Source organism: Leptonychotes weddellii, chromosome 1 (assembly GCF_054177405.1).
Source record: "Leptonychotes weddellii isolate Sample4059 chromosome 1, ASM5417740v2, whole genome shotgun sequence".
Taxonomy (NCBI): domain Eukaryota; kingdom Metazoa; phylum Chordata; class Mammalia; order Carnivora; family Phocidae; genus Leptonychotes; species Leptonychotes weddellii.
The window spans coordinates 132,462,815-132,480,279 of NC_138369.1; the positions used below are offsets into that span (position 1 = coordinate 132,462,815).

The window sequence follows — 17,465 nt, forward strand, 5'->3', positions numbered from 1 at the left end:
TTTGTTTGTTTTTGTTTTAAGGTGAAGTAAAATGTCAAATTTAAGTCTTCACTCAGCTCTGTGCCTTGCTCAGAGGCATGACGAGGGCAGGAGGAGCAGGTGGGGCCCGTGGCCGGTGCCCTTCCTGGCTCGGGGAGCAGGTACCTCACCAACATCTTCCTGGGTGAGCCCTCCTTGGTGTCTTACAGTCACGCACCCACATGGTGCCCTTGAATGCCTTTTCATCCAAATGAACAACCCTCACATCAACAAGTTACTTTAAAAATCATGGAAAGGCAGCCCTTTGGGAGAAAGTGGTCAGAGGAAGGAGTCATCAAGAGCTGTGAAGTTGAGGCCTCACACAGACTTACTTGCTATATTTTGGCTTTGCTTAAGAGCAGCATTTAGAGCGATCTGGGAAACTGCTGCCAAACTGGTGACAGTCTTCCCTTGGTGCTGGAACCAGAGAAGCAGAGCATGGGGACCTCTGGGAGTCTGATTGACTGTTTGGCTTTGTCACCAGGAGCCAGTGTTGCTAGGACTGACCCCTTGAACCGGGTCCCAGAGTTCTTGGGGTTATTATGAAGAAAGTTTTTGTCATCAGTGGGCTTGTCATTAAAATCTGGGTAAACAAATAAGGCTTGTTTTATATTCTAAGCAAGTGAAAAAAATAATTGCAATATCAGTAATAATATTAACTAATATTTATTGAGTGTTTACTATGTGCTAGGCACCATGCTAAAGTACTTTACATACATTATCTCATTTAATTCACGTAAGCGCTCTGAGGGAAAAGAATGATTATTACCTCTATGTTAGAGACAAAGAAACTGGGGCTTAGCGAAGTTAAGGTTCCCTGCCTATGGTCACCCAACTTGTAAGTGACTGGCTTGAACTCAGGTCTCTCTGGCCTCACAGCCTGAACGCTCAGAAGTATGCCATTCAACCACTTTAACCACCCATGGGCAGATTCCCACTGCTGGAGGGAATATGTGTCTGGCATTTGGGGTGTGTGTGTGTGTGTGGCGGGGGGAGTGCCAGGCTAAGGTCCTGCGAGAGCTCTCTTGGAATCACATTTTCTGACCCCAGCAGCTGGTAGAGGCTAACGATTGGAAGCTTATTCTCCACAGGGTCAGGTGTGGATCTGGCTTCAGAAAGCCTTGGGGGCAGGATGGGGGCAACTTCTGGATTCCTGGGACTCACTTGGGCTTAGCTCATGGAGGTGAGGGTGGTGGGGTGGGCAAAGTTGGGGAAGGCGCTAAATAATACTGCCTTATATTAATCAGACTGTGACATTTTTTTTCAGTTTATATTATCCACGAACTATTATAACAGAAGCATTTTCTTAAAGATAAAACTACATATTAGCAATATTAATTACAGATACAGCTCATTGGATTCATGCAGTCCCTTGCCAACAATTTGAGGTGATTCTTGTGCTCCTGGAATCTAAACATGGCATCGTTATCACACTCTTGACCAAATGCAGTTGGTATAGGAGGGATGCTAACCTTCTAGATGTCACATGATAGCAGCAGCAAGTAGGAGACCAAATATCTTATGGTTTTCATAAATAGGAGGAGACATGTTCACCTTACGGTTTTGAACATTTGAAGTTCTTCCCATTGTCAGGGTGCTGGGCAGCACTGGTGACATTCTGTCTTTCAGACTCTTAAATCTGGTGGTGGCCAGTCTGATGTTTTGTCACTCTGCACACTTCTGTCTCTGGGCCAGGGTGTCTGCAATGTTCAGAGCAGGCATTTCAGTGCTAAGAACAAAAGGAGGGAACAGGTGGGTTGCTTACAGCCTTGGTTTCACCTCTGGGCTGTTGGGTGGGATAGAACAGAGGAAGAGAACAGAGAAGGGACACGAATGGCAAATCTTATTATGGTGTTCTCAGTACTCTGACACATCCAACCACAGCATCACGTGGCTCTTTTTTTTTTTTTTTAATTTTAAAGGCAACATTAGTCAATTCACTGTTCTTTCCAACAGTGCAACTGAGTTTGAGGTGTTTGGTGTGTCTTATGCCTCCTTCCACAGAAGAAAGGAGTCGGGGGCAATTCCTCATCCCTGTCAGAGGACGCATTCCCAGGAAACCTGTGTGGATCCTCCCTGACTGGCCACCTTCTTCCATTTTACGAACGCAGCATGTTTTCTGTGACGGTGCTGCCTGCGCTGCTGATGACAAAGCTTTGGGAACTGGACACGACGAGCGCCGGGGCCATGTCTTCAGGCTCTTCCGTCTCTGGTCGGCAGCCCCCCCCCACAGGCCCTTGCAGGCCCGTGTCCTGCACAGTCAGTTCTGAGTCTGCCTCCCCGCACTGCAGCGGGAGCAGTGCCTGGTGTCTGGTCAGGGTCTCGTTGCCTCTCTGGGCCTCCAGGGAGTGCTGGTGCGTGGAATTCCTGGGAGCCATGGCACTCTTCCGAGGCTCGTCAAAGCTCAGTGAGAAGGTGACGGTGCCACTGCCGAAGATGACCTTCTGCTTGCATCTGGGCTGCGGCCGTAGGGTCAGGGGTTGCCGTGGCGGCGGCTCTTGCTGGGGCAGGGCCAGTGGTGGCTGCTGCAGCTTCTGCCTCTCGGGCTGTGGGAAGGGGTCCTCGCTGTTGCTCTTGCTGCTGATGGAGGAGGAGGGCGTGGAGCCCGTGGAGCCCCCGAGGCTGCTGGACCGCTTGCGGGAGACGTTGCTGCGGCGCAGCGTGGCCCGGGCTGCCACCTTGAAAGCATGAGCAGCAGTGCTGCAGCGCACCTCCTCAATGGTGTTACGGGATGGCTTGAAGAGGATGATGTAGACCTTGTTGAAGAAGATGCAGGCCAGCAAGCCAAAGCTGGCTGCCAGGATGGCGATCACTTCCACGGCAGAGACAAACTTGCCGTAGGTGCTGGCGTAGGCTGGAATGAAGGAGATCCAGACGATGAAGAAGATGAGCATGCTGAAGGTGATGAACTTGGCTTCATTGAAGTTCTCTGGCAGCTTCCGGGACTTGAAGGCAAAGAAGAAGCAGATGGCAGCCAGCAGACAGGTGTAGCCAATCAAGAAGCCCAGTGCCATAAGGGAGCCCTCATGGCATGTGATAAAGATGATCTCATCCTCCAGCTCATGGTTGCGGTAGCTTGAGGGCGGGGCGATGTAGAGCCAGATCACGCAGATGACAATCTGCATGAAGGTGCAGAGGAAGACCAGCAGGAACTGCAGGTTGAGCCCCCACCACTTGCGGTGGAAGCTTGTGGGGATCTTGGCCTCAAACACCAGGAGGACACGGTTGGTTTTCACCAGGATGCATGATATGCAGAGCACGAAGCTGATACCAAAGGCTGGCTGGCGCAGGCGGCATGTCCAGTCCTGGGGCTCACCAATGAAGAACAGGGAGCTGGAGAAGCAGCAGAGCAAGGAGAAGAGGAGGAGGTAGGAGAGCTCTCGGTTGGTGGCCTTGACGATGGGTGTGTTACGGAATTTGATGAAGACACCAAGCACGAAGGCTGTCAGGAAAATGCCCAGCACGGCAAAGAGGGTGAGTGCAATCCCAAAGGGCTCTGTCCAGGACAGAAACTCAATCTCTTTGGCAATGCAGGAAGTGTGGTTTTCATTGGACCAGAAGTCATCGGGGCACTTGTCACAGGCACTTGCATCTGTAAATTATTCCAGGGAAGAGTGTTACTGTGTGGCATAGACTATAATTTGTGAGTGTGAATGTGGTGGTAAGGGTATACAGATTATTGGATGTGGTCACTTTAAATTTTCTTTGTTGATGAAATAATTGTGATTTTTACATTACAAACACATTGAACTTTGACTTATGTTTAATAGTATACTTATTTAATTTTACATAATTATAATAGTTCTCTTATTTCTTTCCTTCGTACACGGTGAGGGGTGGTGCTGCATGTTTCCTTTAGCACTGCTTGCTGATGGCTTATAAGCAGAGAATGATCAATCTTGCTGGACAGGTTGCTTCCTACACACTAGGGGTCTAGCATCGTTCATCAACTTTCCATAGTGATTCACACTCAGCCTGACTCATTTTGGATATATGGATGGGCTTTGTGGATATGCCAGAGCAGACTTCCTCTTAGATCAAGGCAGAGTACCCCGCACAAATGACCTGTGCCTTCCTTACTCCACATCGTGGCTTTCCAATGAGGGAGGCTGCAGACTCATTCAGTCAATAGATATTTATTAAGTCTCTGCTATGTCCCAAACAGCATGCAGTTTTGGGGAGTGAAAGGAGCATGGGCTTTCAGTCAGAGATTTGAATGGGAATCCTGGCTCTGCCATTTACTAGCTGTGTGACTTTGGTCAGGCTTCTTAACCTCTCTGAGCCTCAGTTTCAATCATCTCTGTAATGGAAGCCATAATCCTTTTATTGTGGTGAGGATGATAGAGAATAACAATAATAACAATTATAGTTAATATTTATAGGGTGCCTCCAATATGTCAGGTAAGGTTTTTATTTAACATTTATCTAGAACTTACCACGTGCTATACCAATATTAACTCATTTAATTCCCCAAACTCTATAAAATAGATTTTTTATTCCCATGTTATAGTTGAAGAAACTGAGGCACAGGAAAAGCATAAGTAAGACAGCAAATACAATGCCAGGCACCCAGCAGGCAATATATCATGGCCTATTAACTCTGTAGTCTGGAACAGATAGGACTTTGTCTATTCAGGGTTACTGAGCTGTAAGAAAAGGATTACAATATTGGAGAGTGGTATCAAAGTAAAAGAAAGATGTCTAAGCTTTTATAGTATTACAAGACATCTAATATTTCTTTTCCGTCCCCCTCAGTGCCCGGCCCAGTGTGACTCTCATACATACCTTGTTAAATGAGAAACTGTGCTAAGTACCTTCTCAGCCTAGCCCTTTCAGGGACTTCGCTGACCCCAGGGCCCCCAAGTGGACCAAGCCTTGCATTGTGTCCATGAGAGCGTGTTTCTTTACCTGTTTCATCACTGTACTCCCCATCAGGACACTCCACACACTCAAAGCAGCAGGTGGGCTCCCCCTCAATGATTCCTTTCCTGGTCCCTGCCAGGCAGTCTCGGCTGCAGTTGGAAAATGGCACCTGGAGAACCGAGAGCACGAAAGTGAAGGGCTGCAGCTGTGGGATCAGTTTCACAGCTCCTTTGACGTAAGTACAGGGGAGGAGTTTGTACACAAGGACCAGTACAACAGACTTCAGGCCCATTCCAGACAGAGGAAGCTCCAGAGATCCGTGTTCCTGTTATCTATGAAGGGAGAGATGTCCATGGGCAAGTGGCTGCACATGCGGATGCACACACACACACACACACACATTCATGGGATTCTGGGAAGATGAGTTGTTGTGACTCTGCACAGTGACCAAAATCCTCCTTAAATAATCCCCCGTTCCATTCCCTCCAAGTCCCAGAATGGCACACCTGTTTACTTTCCATGGAAACAGAAGTTTAAGACAAACTAAAAGATACGGGGACATGGACCTACACACAGGACATTACAAGGGGAGATGCTGAGATGAGGAGAAGTTTGTTTGAAATAAGACTTTGAACTTTGCAGTGAATTGCAATTCCTGCAATTTTATTTTAGGCTTTATAGGGAGACTTCTGAGATACTTGCCACCATTCAGCAAGGCAGGCAGGACAGGCATAGAAGGGTCAAAAGTAAATGGATCAGAAAGATATGTCAGGCAATTACTATCCAAAAGAAATCTGCAATAGCTACATTAATTCAGACAACAGAGATTTTATTTGTTTGTTTGTTTGTTTGTTTATTTCCTTAGTGGACTTCAGGTGCATGGAATTTGATTGATCATAATCCTTGGTTTTTTCCCATCATTATTTATTCATGTTTCAATCACTTTTAGTCAGTCATTTTTAATGATTACCATCCAAAACAAAAGCTAGGACCAGAATAACCTACATGTAACTGTATGCTTTCCTCCATCCCTTGCTCCCCACCCCCCACCACATATTCATACCCGAGATGACCACTATTCTGTGTTTACCACAGCAAATAACACTAAACTTTCAAGGAACAGATGAATTTAATCTTATGTGACCTCTACCAAAGGTTTAAAGAAAAAGAAGGAACACCCTCTAACTCATTCTTATAAGGCCAATGTAACCCTGATTCCAAAACCAGACAAGAACAGTATGAAAAACAAAAAAAAATTACAGGCTCATCTCCACTACTTTGTCTTCAGAGGCATACCTGAGTTGAGGATCTGTGTACAAGTAGTTTATAAAGAAAGTTCTCTCAAGGGAACCAGGAAGAGACTGGAGCAAGTCAGACACAGAAGGGAACAGGACAGCAAGGGTGTAATCTTGAGCAAAGACCCTCAGAGAGTAGCTTCTGCCTGATCCCACAGGAGAACTCTGGACTGTAAGTTGTGCCTCAGAGCTGTCCTGACCTGAGGAAAAGGGAGCCAGAGATTTCATACTTCCACACCCCCACTCATTGTTAAGGGTCATCTTAGGGAAATGTAAATTCCTAGGCTCTTTTGCCTCTCTGAGCCTGTGAGCAAAGTGGGTTCCATTAGCCTGCTGGTAGTCTCCTGAAAAAGAGTGGTGAGTTTTGGTTATTGGAAGCAAAAATATATAGAAGTCCTGGAGGTATATATAAAGTATAGGAATCTGAAAGGACCTGGAAAGAGTACAACTATTTTTTACCACTTGAAAAAAGATGAAAAATACTAAAACAATTAACAAACTCAAAGGACATAAGAAACAATATATACCATGATCATGTTGGGTTTATGCCAGGAATGCAAACAAGTTTATCATTAGGAAATCTATAAATGTCATCCCCTGCATTAATAAATTAATGCAGAAAAGCCATATATGATCATCAGTAGATGAAGAAAAAGCACTTGATGAAATTCAACACAAACTTATGATTAAAAACTGAACTGAAAAAGGAGTTAGGAAGAAATATCTTTAAGTTGCAAAGGGTAATATAAAAAATTCTTAAACATCATTCTATATGAGAAAATATAAAAGTATTTCTTTTAAAACAAGAATGCCCACTATCGCCACTGTTATTAAACATTGAGTTCATAGCTAGTGGAATAAGACAAGAAAAATAAGGGCATAAATATTGGAAAGAACTCAATAAAACTATTTTTATTTGTAGATGATATATGATTGTCCACATAGAAAACTTACAAGAAACAGCAACCAAATTATTAGAAATAATTGGGGAGCTGCCCCAAGCTAAAATGCCACGGACTTTTCCTACCCAAATTTCATTAGTTTTTCTTAAAAAGACACTTCACCTTTTGTTTGCTTTTGGTTGATTGCCAGATCCTTAAATGGTTGTTTTTGACAGTTTTGTCCAATTTATTGCTTCACCATTTCAGAAGCTCTACTTCTGTCTCATTCCATATGATCATGTCGGATAACAAGGAAGGGCTCATACTATTTCCAAAATGTCTCTTTAATGAGACTCTTCCCTTCTCTTCCCATCTACCTGCTTGGTTTGGAGACATCTTACAGAGTTAAGTGCATGGAAAACAATAAAATTTCTTTGCTCTAACAGAAAAGAAATAACTGGTGTGACAAGAAGTTTTTAAAAAAACTTGAAGATGATTGGCATTATCTTCTAATGAAAAAGGGATAGAAAGGGCAGTATTGAACCTGATGATCTCTAAGTTTCTTGGGGCCCTGGGGCCCAGGGAAAGGAAGGAAAAGAAATAGTGAAGGACAGTACACATTAGCGCTCTGAACCATAGTAACACAGTGCTCTCAGAGATTTTATCTTTCCCAGGTTATCAACCCATTTGATCTAAGAAATTGTCCTTTTGATTTATAAGTCAATTGTTTTTGATTCATAAGTCCTTGAGCTATTTGGATGACAGGGAACTAACTCCGTGTGAATTGTCCAGGCCCTGCCTTGAATGATGTTTATGTTTGCTTAAATATTTTGCTCTAGTTGGGGAAAGTTCTAAGTGAGGAAATTGTTAGTCATTTAGTCAAGGAATCAGATTTATAAAGAATAACAAATTTTCCAATATAGTAAGTATGGGGCTCAGGTTCTGAGGATTCTCCTCTGTACACTAAACACTGATGGATTTCACAGAGAAACTTGGCAGTGCAGAGTTAGTGAGTTGAGGGAAGTGAACTTACCATTTTTCAAGTTCAGTGGTGAAGCCCAAGGCCCTCCCAAAGCCCAGCACAATTTCTTCCCCATGGTGGAGGCATCTGTTGTTCTGAGGGACGGCACATACCTCCCGGGAGAACCCACTCCACAGGATTTTCTCCTCATTGATGAAGAGCCTTTCTCCTTTCTTGGCATAGACGTTGTAATATCCGACTTCCTTAAACACTATGGAGCCATCCTCTGGGGAGAGGTGCCAGTTGATGATGGAGTAGTTCCCCATCAGGTCACCACATTCATCGAAAGTCACCTGCTCCCCCATATTGTTGGTAAAGTTTAGGTGCCGTAGGTGCTTCAGGACCTAAAGAAGAACAGAGATTCTGAGAATAAGCCACAGGGCTTCCATGTATGGTTGAATATGTTGGGTACTGCACAAGGACAGTAAACTATCTTGTTCTAACAAAGTGGAAGGAACATAACTTTTAGGAAGAGGCACCTTTTTCTTTTCTTTTTTTTTTTGAAAGATTTTATTTATTTATTTGAGAGAGAGAATGAGATAGCATGAGAGGGGGGAGGGTCAGAGAGAGAGGCAGACTCCCTGCTGAGCAGGGAGCCCGACGTGGGACTCGATCCCGGGACTCCAGGATCATGACCTGAGCCGAAGGCAGTCGCTTAACCAATTGAGCCACCCAGGCGCCCCGAGGCACCTTTTTCTAATTTACACTAAGGTACTTGCATGTGTTAGCGGCAGCCCTGGTAAGTCTTGGGCTTTACTTGGTATTCAGATGGTAACTGGGGTAAGAAACACTTTCTTGAAGTCAGGAAAGTAAAATGGGTACATCTCACTATGGCCCCTGGCCAAATCAAGTCTTCTGCAGGAACATCATCAACTGGTGGTGCCCCAGGAGGGGCAGGGTTTGTAAGCCAGAGCCATCTGTGGTGTATTCTAAGATGGGTTTTGGGAAAGGAGTGGAGGCATGAAGTACTCTTATGATTTGCACCATCTTTATGCTACTGCCTCTGTGGAAGTGTCTTGCTGCCAAAGATCACAGAGGTGGTGGGTGGAAGGAAGAAAGAAATGAGGCTGTGGGTGGAGCCCTTGCTATATATGTCACATAGCTCTTGTGCAAAAAAATAATGATAATAATTATTCTATCTTAGTAGTCATTTTACTACATTTTAGGCACAAATGCTAAATACTTTATATTCATTATCTAATCTTTACAACAAATAGTACTATCACCCCCATTTTATTGATGGGGAAAGTGAGGGATAGAAATGGACGTATCTTGTTTAGGGTCACACAGTTAGCAAGTGGTGCAAAGCCTGCGCTCTTAATGGCTGTGCTTTGTTGTAGCATCATTAGGTTCCTGGCTTTGCTTCCTGTGTGCCCCTGACATGGATCAGGAGGAGGCAGGGGACACTCAGCTCCTTTCATGTGGGACGTGCCAGGGGTCACCAAGCCACCAAGAGAGATTAAGACACGGTCCAGCCTGTGAATGTAGGGATGCTTGCTTCTGCTGCACCTCCCAAGTCCCTGGGCTTTATCACTTTCCAGCTCTGAGCATGTTTCCTCACTTTTGTAAGGAGAGTGTTGGGCCAGAGAGGCAGCAGGGTCTCTGCAAATTCTAGCATGGACTTCTGTTCTGTGGTTTGGTCGTCCCAGAAGTACATCTAGAGGCACCTCTCCCTTTTATCATTATTTTTAAGGTACCTAAAAAACCAATATCTAATCTGACACTGGGAACAAGTTTGGGTTGAGTCTCTCTAATGGATGGCCTTACTGAGGCCTAGCACCCATTATCCATATTAATATGCATGACAAACTGAGCTGACTGAGCTAGACCTTTAATGTTCCACTCCTTGAGGGCACCTTTAATGTTCCACTCCATTCCAGAACTGACACTGCTTTTTAACAATATATATCGGTCTTGAGTTTATTTTCAAATAAACATTTATTATAAGGAAAATTAAATGGGGAAAAGGAGTTAACTGAATTTGCTCATAAACAACTCTGGGACAAGTTTAGGGACAGAGTCTATGGGAGACCACATATGCACACAAACACACCACCCTGGGTGCCTCACCTAACCTTCTGTGTGTGATTTACTCCCTTAGTGTCCTCTTTGCTACCCTGGTAGACTCTGGCTGCCCTGACTTTTGCCCAGACCTATGGTGGAAGAGGGAGTGCCTCACTCCTTGCTATCTGTTCTTCTGTTCTGCAACCAGAACTGCCTGGCTATCCTCAAAAAAGATTGAGAATGAATCCTACTAAGGATTAATGCCACCTGTGCTCTCCAGAGCCTTCCTCAGTGGTCATCAGTCTTCTATTTTTTCCTTTATTTTTACTGAGCTCTTAAACCTGTCTGCAGAAGGGTGCCCCATATATGCTCCTTCTTTATACCTCCAGCTCTCCTTCCTTTTCCTCCTTGCTCTTGGAATGATCTGGCCTCTTCCTATACAGAGTGATGTCTGTGGTGTCACTTTTGCCTCTACCCCAATGCATCCCTGTCCTGACACAGCTTTCTTTCCCTAAGAGGAACATACAGTCCCTTCTACTCTGTAAGGCTGACCCTCTCTTGCAGCACTTAGAACCTCATTCCTCCCGTCCACTCTGGAACCTTTCTGACATCGTCAATCTACCCTTCTCCATTCCATAATCATACTCTTCCCACATCCTGCTGGAGACCTATCATGGCTCAGATGAAATATGCTTCAAACTTCTGTAGGTAGCTTCCAAAACCTTCCATACTTTGGTCCCACATACCCACCATTACTTTTCAGTGCAAGGGTTTTATCCTAATCGTACAGTTTCCATGGTCCTTTCCACAATTGTGCTAACTCTGTCTTTGCTCTGATGTGTGTAAAAGGAGATGAAAAGAGTGGAGAGGCAGGGAACTACCTCTTAGTTATACTTCTATGTGCCAGGCATTGTACTAATGCTTTACACAGTATCTCATTTAATCCTCACAACAACTCTATTATTATCTTTATTTTATAGATGAGGAAATGGAGGAATAGAGAGGTCAAGAAACTTGCCAGTCATAAGCTAGGAAGTTCTTGAGCTTTGATTGAAACATGAGCTTTTCCTACTGCACCATCCTGCATCCAATATAAATTGTTTAGAGTGTCCATGGCAAGTATTTGTCAGTAATATTTCCTCATTAAATATATTTTTAAAAAGCATCACTCTTATTTGAAGAACAATTTTAAAAGCACATATAGCAGTAAAACTAGAGTATCTAGTATAAATTTACTTTTTATTCAGCTTTGATTCCTTGGTTCTCAATATGCCAGGCATCAAGCTTCCTCTCTCCTTTTTTCTGTCTATAGGTTCTCTGCAGTGAAACTCTGTAGGCATCCATGGGTGAATAGAGAAGGGAACAGGGACAGTCATTTTATAATTAAATCGTTTTCTTCTGCATTGATCAGATTGGGCAGAATAGTGACTCAAAGATCACCAATGGCTATAATCCTTTTGCATCCCATTGCTATTGACATGGGAATGGAGATTTCTACCATAATCTTGATTTGAATGAAGAAGGAGTTAATCAAAAACCATTTTCTTAAAGTTTCCATTAAAAAACTCATTGTAAATACAAGGTGAGATTTGTATGCTGTTAGAATCAATCAACAAGTAAATATAGACTATCCACTATGTTCTGAACTAGGCTGCAGTAGTATAAGGCATAGTAATATAGTCCTCATGGAGTTTACAAATGGGTTAGGGATATAAGGAATAAGATATAAATATTGGATGAAGTAACAAACCATGTGAGATAAAATATAGTTAAGTGCTAACTTATGGGGTATCAGCTCTAAATACAGCTAAAGTTAGGAGAGATGGAAATTAAAAAGGACTGGAAAGGTCAATACAGGCTTGAGGCATGGTAGAAATTTGGATTGGCAAAGGACAGAAGGAAGGATGGTGTTAAGAACAGTGGGAATAGTATGGACAAAGATCAAGTTAGGAATAAACATGAAGTGTTATGGGGGCAGTAAAGAAACCAGCTTCTTAAAATTCGTGTATGTGCTAGAGAACAAGGGGAAATAAAGTAGATAGGTAAAGAGGAGCCAAGGCAAAGAAGCTAGATTTCATAATAAAAGGCACAGGACTAGATAATAATGGGTTGATGAGAATGTAGAGAAATCAGAATCTTTCATACACTGCTGGTGGGGATGTAAAATGGTGCAGACACTTCGGAAAACATTCAGACACTTCTTCAAAAAGTTAAAAATAGAGTTACCACTCAACCCAGCAATTCTACTCTTATGTGTCATCCCAAGAAAAATGAAAACATATATCCACACAAAAACTTGCACTCGGCTGCAACAATTTCTTGCAAGACACGTCTCTAAAGGCAAGGGAAACAAAACCAAAAATGAACTATTGGGACTTCATCAAGATAAAAAGCTTCTGCACAGCAAAAGAAACAGTCAACAAAACTAAAAGGCAACTTATGAAATGGGAGAAGATATTTGCAAATGACATATCAGATAAAGGGCTGGTATCCAAGATCTATAAAGAACTTACCAAACTCAACACCCCAAAATAAATAATCCAGTCAAGAAATGGGCAGAAGAGATGGACAGCATTTTTCCAAAGAAGACATACAAATGGCCAACAGACACATGAAAAAATGCTCCACATCTCTTGTCATCAGGGAAATAGAAATTAAAACCACAATGAGATACCACCCAACACCAGTTAGAATGGCTAAAAGTAACAAGGCAGGAAACAACAAGTATTGGCAAGGATGTGGAAAAAGGGGAACCCTCTTACACTGTTGGTGGGAATGCAAACTGGTACAGTCACTCTGGAAAACATTATGGACGTTCCTCAAGAAGTTAAAAATAGAGCTACCCTACGACCCATCAATTGCACTACTGGGTATTTACCACAAAGATACAGATGTAGTGATCCGAAGGGGCACTTGCACCCCAGTGTTCATAGCAGCAATGTCCACAATAGCCAAACTGTGGCAAGAGCCAAGATGTCCTTCAACAGATGAACAGATGTGGTTTATATATACAATGGAATATTACTCAGACATCAGAAAGGATGAATACCTACCATTTACACTGACCTGGATGGAACTGGAGGGTATTATGCTAAGTGAAATAAGTCAAGCAGAGAAAGATAATCATCATACGGTTTCACTCATATGTGGAATACAAGAAATAGTGCAGAGGATCATAGGGGAAGGGAGGGAAAACTGGGAAGAAATCAGAGAGACAGAGACAAACCATGAGAGACCCTTGACTCTGAGAAACAAACTGATGGTTGCAGAAGGGGAGGTGGGTGGGAAATGGGGTAACTGGGTGATGGGCATTAAGGAGGGTGTGTGATGTGATGAGTACTGGGTGTTATATGCAACTGATGAATCATTTAACACTACATCTGAAACTAGTGATGTGCTATATGTTGGATAATTGAATTAAAAAAACTTGAACACAAATATTTATAGTAGCATTATTCATAATAATCAAAAAGTGGGAACAAGCTAAATGTCCATCAATTGGATTAATGGATAAACAAAGTGTTATATCCATATAATGGTATACTATTCAGCCATAAAAAGGAATGAAGTACTGATACATGCTCAACATGGATGAACCTTGAAAACACGCTAAGTGGAAGAAGTCAGTCACACAGACCACATATTTTATGATTCCATTTATATGAAATGTCCAGAAATATCCAAATATATAAGACAGAAAGTAGATTTGTTGTTATTTAGTAATGGGGGGGTAAGGGGGGGGAAGGAGTGATACCTAAAGGGTATGAAGTTTCTTTTTGATGTGGTAAAAATGTTCTAAATTGATTGTGGTTATGGTTGCACAGCTCTGCAAATAATATCAAAAACCACTTTAATAGGTGAACTGTATGGTATGTGAATTATATCTCAATAAAGCTGTTTAAAAAAGGAGGTATGGAAAGGGATTTCAAATATCCAAATATGACTTCATTGGTGGAGCTGATATTTAGCAGTTGTAGAGACCTTGACAACAAGGTAACCTTGAACATACTTGGTGTTGAGAATTTACTAATGAGACAGCAATTCTAGCCTCAAATGGGACAGGGAGATAAGGATAGGCAGAAAGTAAGAGCAGTACAAATATCTTATCCAGAAGAGGAAGCACCCAGAATCTTTGTGGCTAGAAATTTTATACCTAAGATTAGACAAATTTCCTCTAAAGAAGATTTATTCCTTTCTGTATCCCCAATGATTTGTAGAGGGCCTGAATTTTAATGGATACTCAAACTATGTTGAATGTTTGGTTAATAGTGTGGGCATTAAACTAATACTGTTGCATTTGTGAGGTAATGTCAAACCCTGATGAGGTTTTCACCAGTCTGAGGATAAATAAGAAAAATAAGGTCAACATGGTTTCTGTATTAGTTAAAAGAGCAAGTAAGTAGAAAATCAATAAAGATATAAAAGACCTGAATGATACTTGATCAATAGAATTGACTTAATTGCTATTTATAGAACACTCAACTCAATAGAATACACATTCTGTTCAAGGGCACATAGAATATTTACCAAGATAAACCATATTCTGGATCATAAAACAAGTTTCCATAAATTTAAAAATATTCATACAAAGTATGTTTTTTGACTCCAGAGGATTTAAATTAGAAATGAATAACAGAAAGGTATTTGGAAAATCTCCAGGTACTTGGAAACCAGTAACACACTTCTAAATAACCTATAGGTTAAAGAAGGAATGAAAAGGAAAGTTAGAATGTATTTTGAATTAAGTGAAAATGAAAACATAACATATAAAAATTTAGGGGATACAGCTAATGCAACATTTAGAGGGAAATTTGAACACTAAAATTACTAAAGTTCTCAAATCAATGACCCACTTTCTAAGTTAAGAAACTAGAAAAAGAAGAGCAAAGTAAATTCAAATAAAGCAGGAGAAAGGAAATAATAAAGATCAGAGCAAAAATCAGTGAAATAGAAAACAGAAAAACAGAAAGTCACTAAAACAAAAGCTGGTTCTTTGGGAAGATCAATAAAATCAGTGGATCTCTCCCCAGATTGATCAGAAAAAAAGGAAAAGATGCGTATTTCCAAAAAAGGAATGAGAGAAGTGACATCACTAAAGATCTTTCAGACATTATAAGGATAGTCTGAGAATGTTATAAATAATTTAATAAACAATATCCTAAACAAATTTATGCCAACAAATTTGACAACTTAGACACAGTCTTTGAAAGACACAAACTATCAAAGCTGTCTTCAAAGGTAACTAGAATAGCCCTGTATTATTATTTTTTTTTTTGAGAGAGAGCGAGTGTGTGTGTGCCTATGGAGAGCTGTGGGGGAGGGACAGAGAGGGAGGGAGAGGGAGAGAACTTAAGCAGGCTCCACACCCAGTGGGAGCCTGACACAGGGCTTAATCTCACAACCCGGAGATCATGACCTGAGCCAAAATCAAGAGTCGATGCTTAAATGACTGAACCACCCAGGTACCCCAGCCCTGTAAGTATTAAAGAAATAATTTGCAGCTCAGAATTTTCCCACAAAGAAAACTGGGCCAAGCTGGCTTTACTGACAAATTCTGCCACTTATTTAAGGATGAAGTAATACCAATTCCACACAAACTCTTTCAGAACATTGAAAAGGAGGCAGTACTTGCTAACTCATTCTTTGGAGCCAGTATTACTCAGATACCAAAACCAGAACATAGAAGCAAAATTTCCTAAACGAATGTTAACTGTCTACAAGAAGGTTACACTGTGACCAAGTAGAGTTTATCATAGGAATGCAAGGTTGGTTTATTTTTTTATTTTTTAAAGATTTTATTTGTTTATTTGAGAGAGAGAGAGAGAGAGAAACAGCATGAGAAGGGAGAGGGTCAGAGGGAGAAGCAGGCTCCCCGCTGAGCCGGGAGCTGGATGTGGGACTCGATCCGAGGACTCCGGGATCATGACCTGAGCCGAAGGCAGTCATTTAATCAACTGAGCCACCCAGGCGCCCTGCAAGGTTGGTTTAACATTCAGCTACATTAACATACTACAAAAGGGAAACCATATGATCATCTCAATAAATAGAGAAAAAGTAGTTGATAACATTCAATCTCCATTCCTGATAAAAACTCTCCATAATCTAGGAGTAAAAAGGAACTTTCTGAATCCTATAAAGGACATCTATGAAAACCCTACAGTTAACATTATGCTTAGTGGTGAGAGACTGAATGTTTTTCCCCCAAGATCAGGATCAAGACAAGAATGTCCATTCTCACTGTGGCTATACACTGTTGCTACAGAATGGAGGTTCTAGCCAGTACAATTGGGCTGAATTCAGCTGATTCAGACTGAAAAGATGTAGTTCTAAGTTCTATACACAAACAAAAACAAATAAACAAACAAAAGAACTTTCAAATAAGGTGAAAAGACTTAAGATTCACTTTTTGAAAAACTTCATTGAAGACCATAAAAATTAAGGCTTTTGTATAATCAGTTGTAACTTAAACCTGTTTTTAAAAGCAAAATACTTAAAATTATACTACAGGATAAAGGGCCAACACATTTTTCCCTTTGAGATATAACTGTAACTTAAGTTCTTACATTCTGAATTAAAAAGAAAAACATTCCAGATTTAAAGAAGCAAACAAAAAATTGCACACAAGTGAATAGGGAAATACTAGAATTTAAAATGTGCTAGAAGATTTTACTTAAGAGTGGTAGGGAAGTCGTATTAGAAGAATTATAGTTTTCAGAGAATCAAATGTCAACCTCTTCATAGAGGGAAAAGATCCTTTTTTTTTCCCCCATGGGGGAATATGTCTTTTGTGGTCTTTTTAGAAAGCTGCAGCTAGATATTATATTTTGCATGTAATGTTTTTGGTTACAGGCATATATTTAATTCTAAGTAAACATTCAAAACATGGGAAAAATGGATTCAAAAACTTCCACCACTTTCTTGAGGAAAAAAAGTTGGAATCACCATAATGTAGTAATGTTGGTGTAACAGCTGGGAGTGTCCTGAAGACAAGGGTCAGTCCCTCAAACAACTGTTCCATGTAAGACTGATGACAGAGTATGCCAGAAGGCGAGGGGAGCAGCCAACACCTGAATGTAGGGCTGACAGTCCCTTAATAGAGAGACAACCAAAAATGCCAAAAGAGATTTTTTTAAAAAGTTTCTTTCCTCCTTTTAGGAATATTCATTGGTACAAATTAGGCTAAAAATTGTTCCTGATCAGATTCTTAGGAAGCCTGTGTCAATTAAAAATAAGAATAAAATTTAATGGTTTCCGTATCTTCATGTCTCAATAATCCTATTTACGCTCTTTTTTTATACTCTTAAAATACTTATTGAAGTGGTATTTTCCCCATCATTTATCTCATTGATAATGAGGAGGTAAGTTTCAGCCCAAATTTATGAA

General features: G+C 41.4%; 1 protein-coding gene across 1 annotated transcript in view; it reads right to left on the reverse strand.

The window, feature by feature from the left end:
* Nucleotides 1–693: 693 nt before the first annotated feature.
* CASR (calcium sensing receptor) overlaps nt 694–17,465 on the reverse strand; it is a 30,512-nt gene continuing 13,740 nt past the window's right edge. The window contains exons 4-6 of the mRNA XM_006743215.3: nt 8,192–8,422; nt 4,927–5,050; nt 694–3,610 (exon numbers count right to left, since the gene is read on the reverse strand). Coding sequence (XP_006743278.1) covers nt 2,118–3,610; nt 4,927–5,050; nt 8,192–8,422 — 1,848 coding nt within the window. The 3' untranslated portion in view covers nt 694–2,117. The remainder of the gene's footprint in view (nt 3,611–4,926; nt 5,051–8,191; nt 8,423–17,465) is intronic.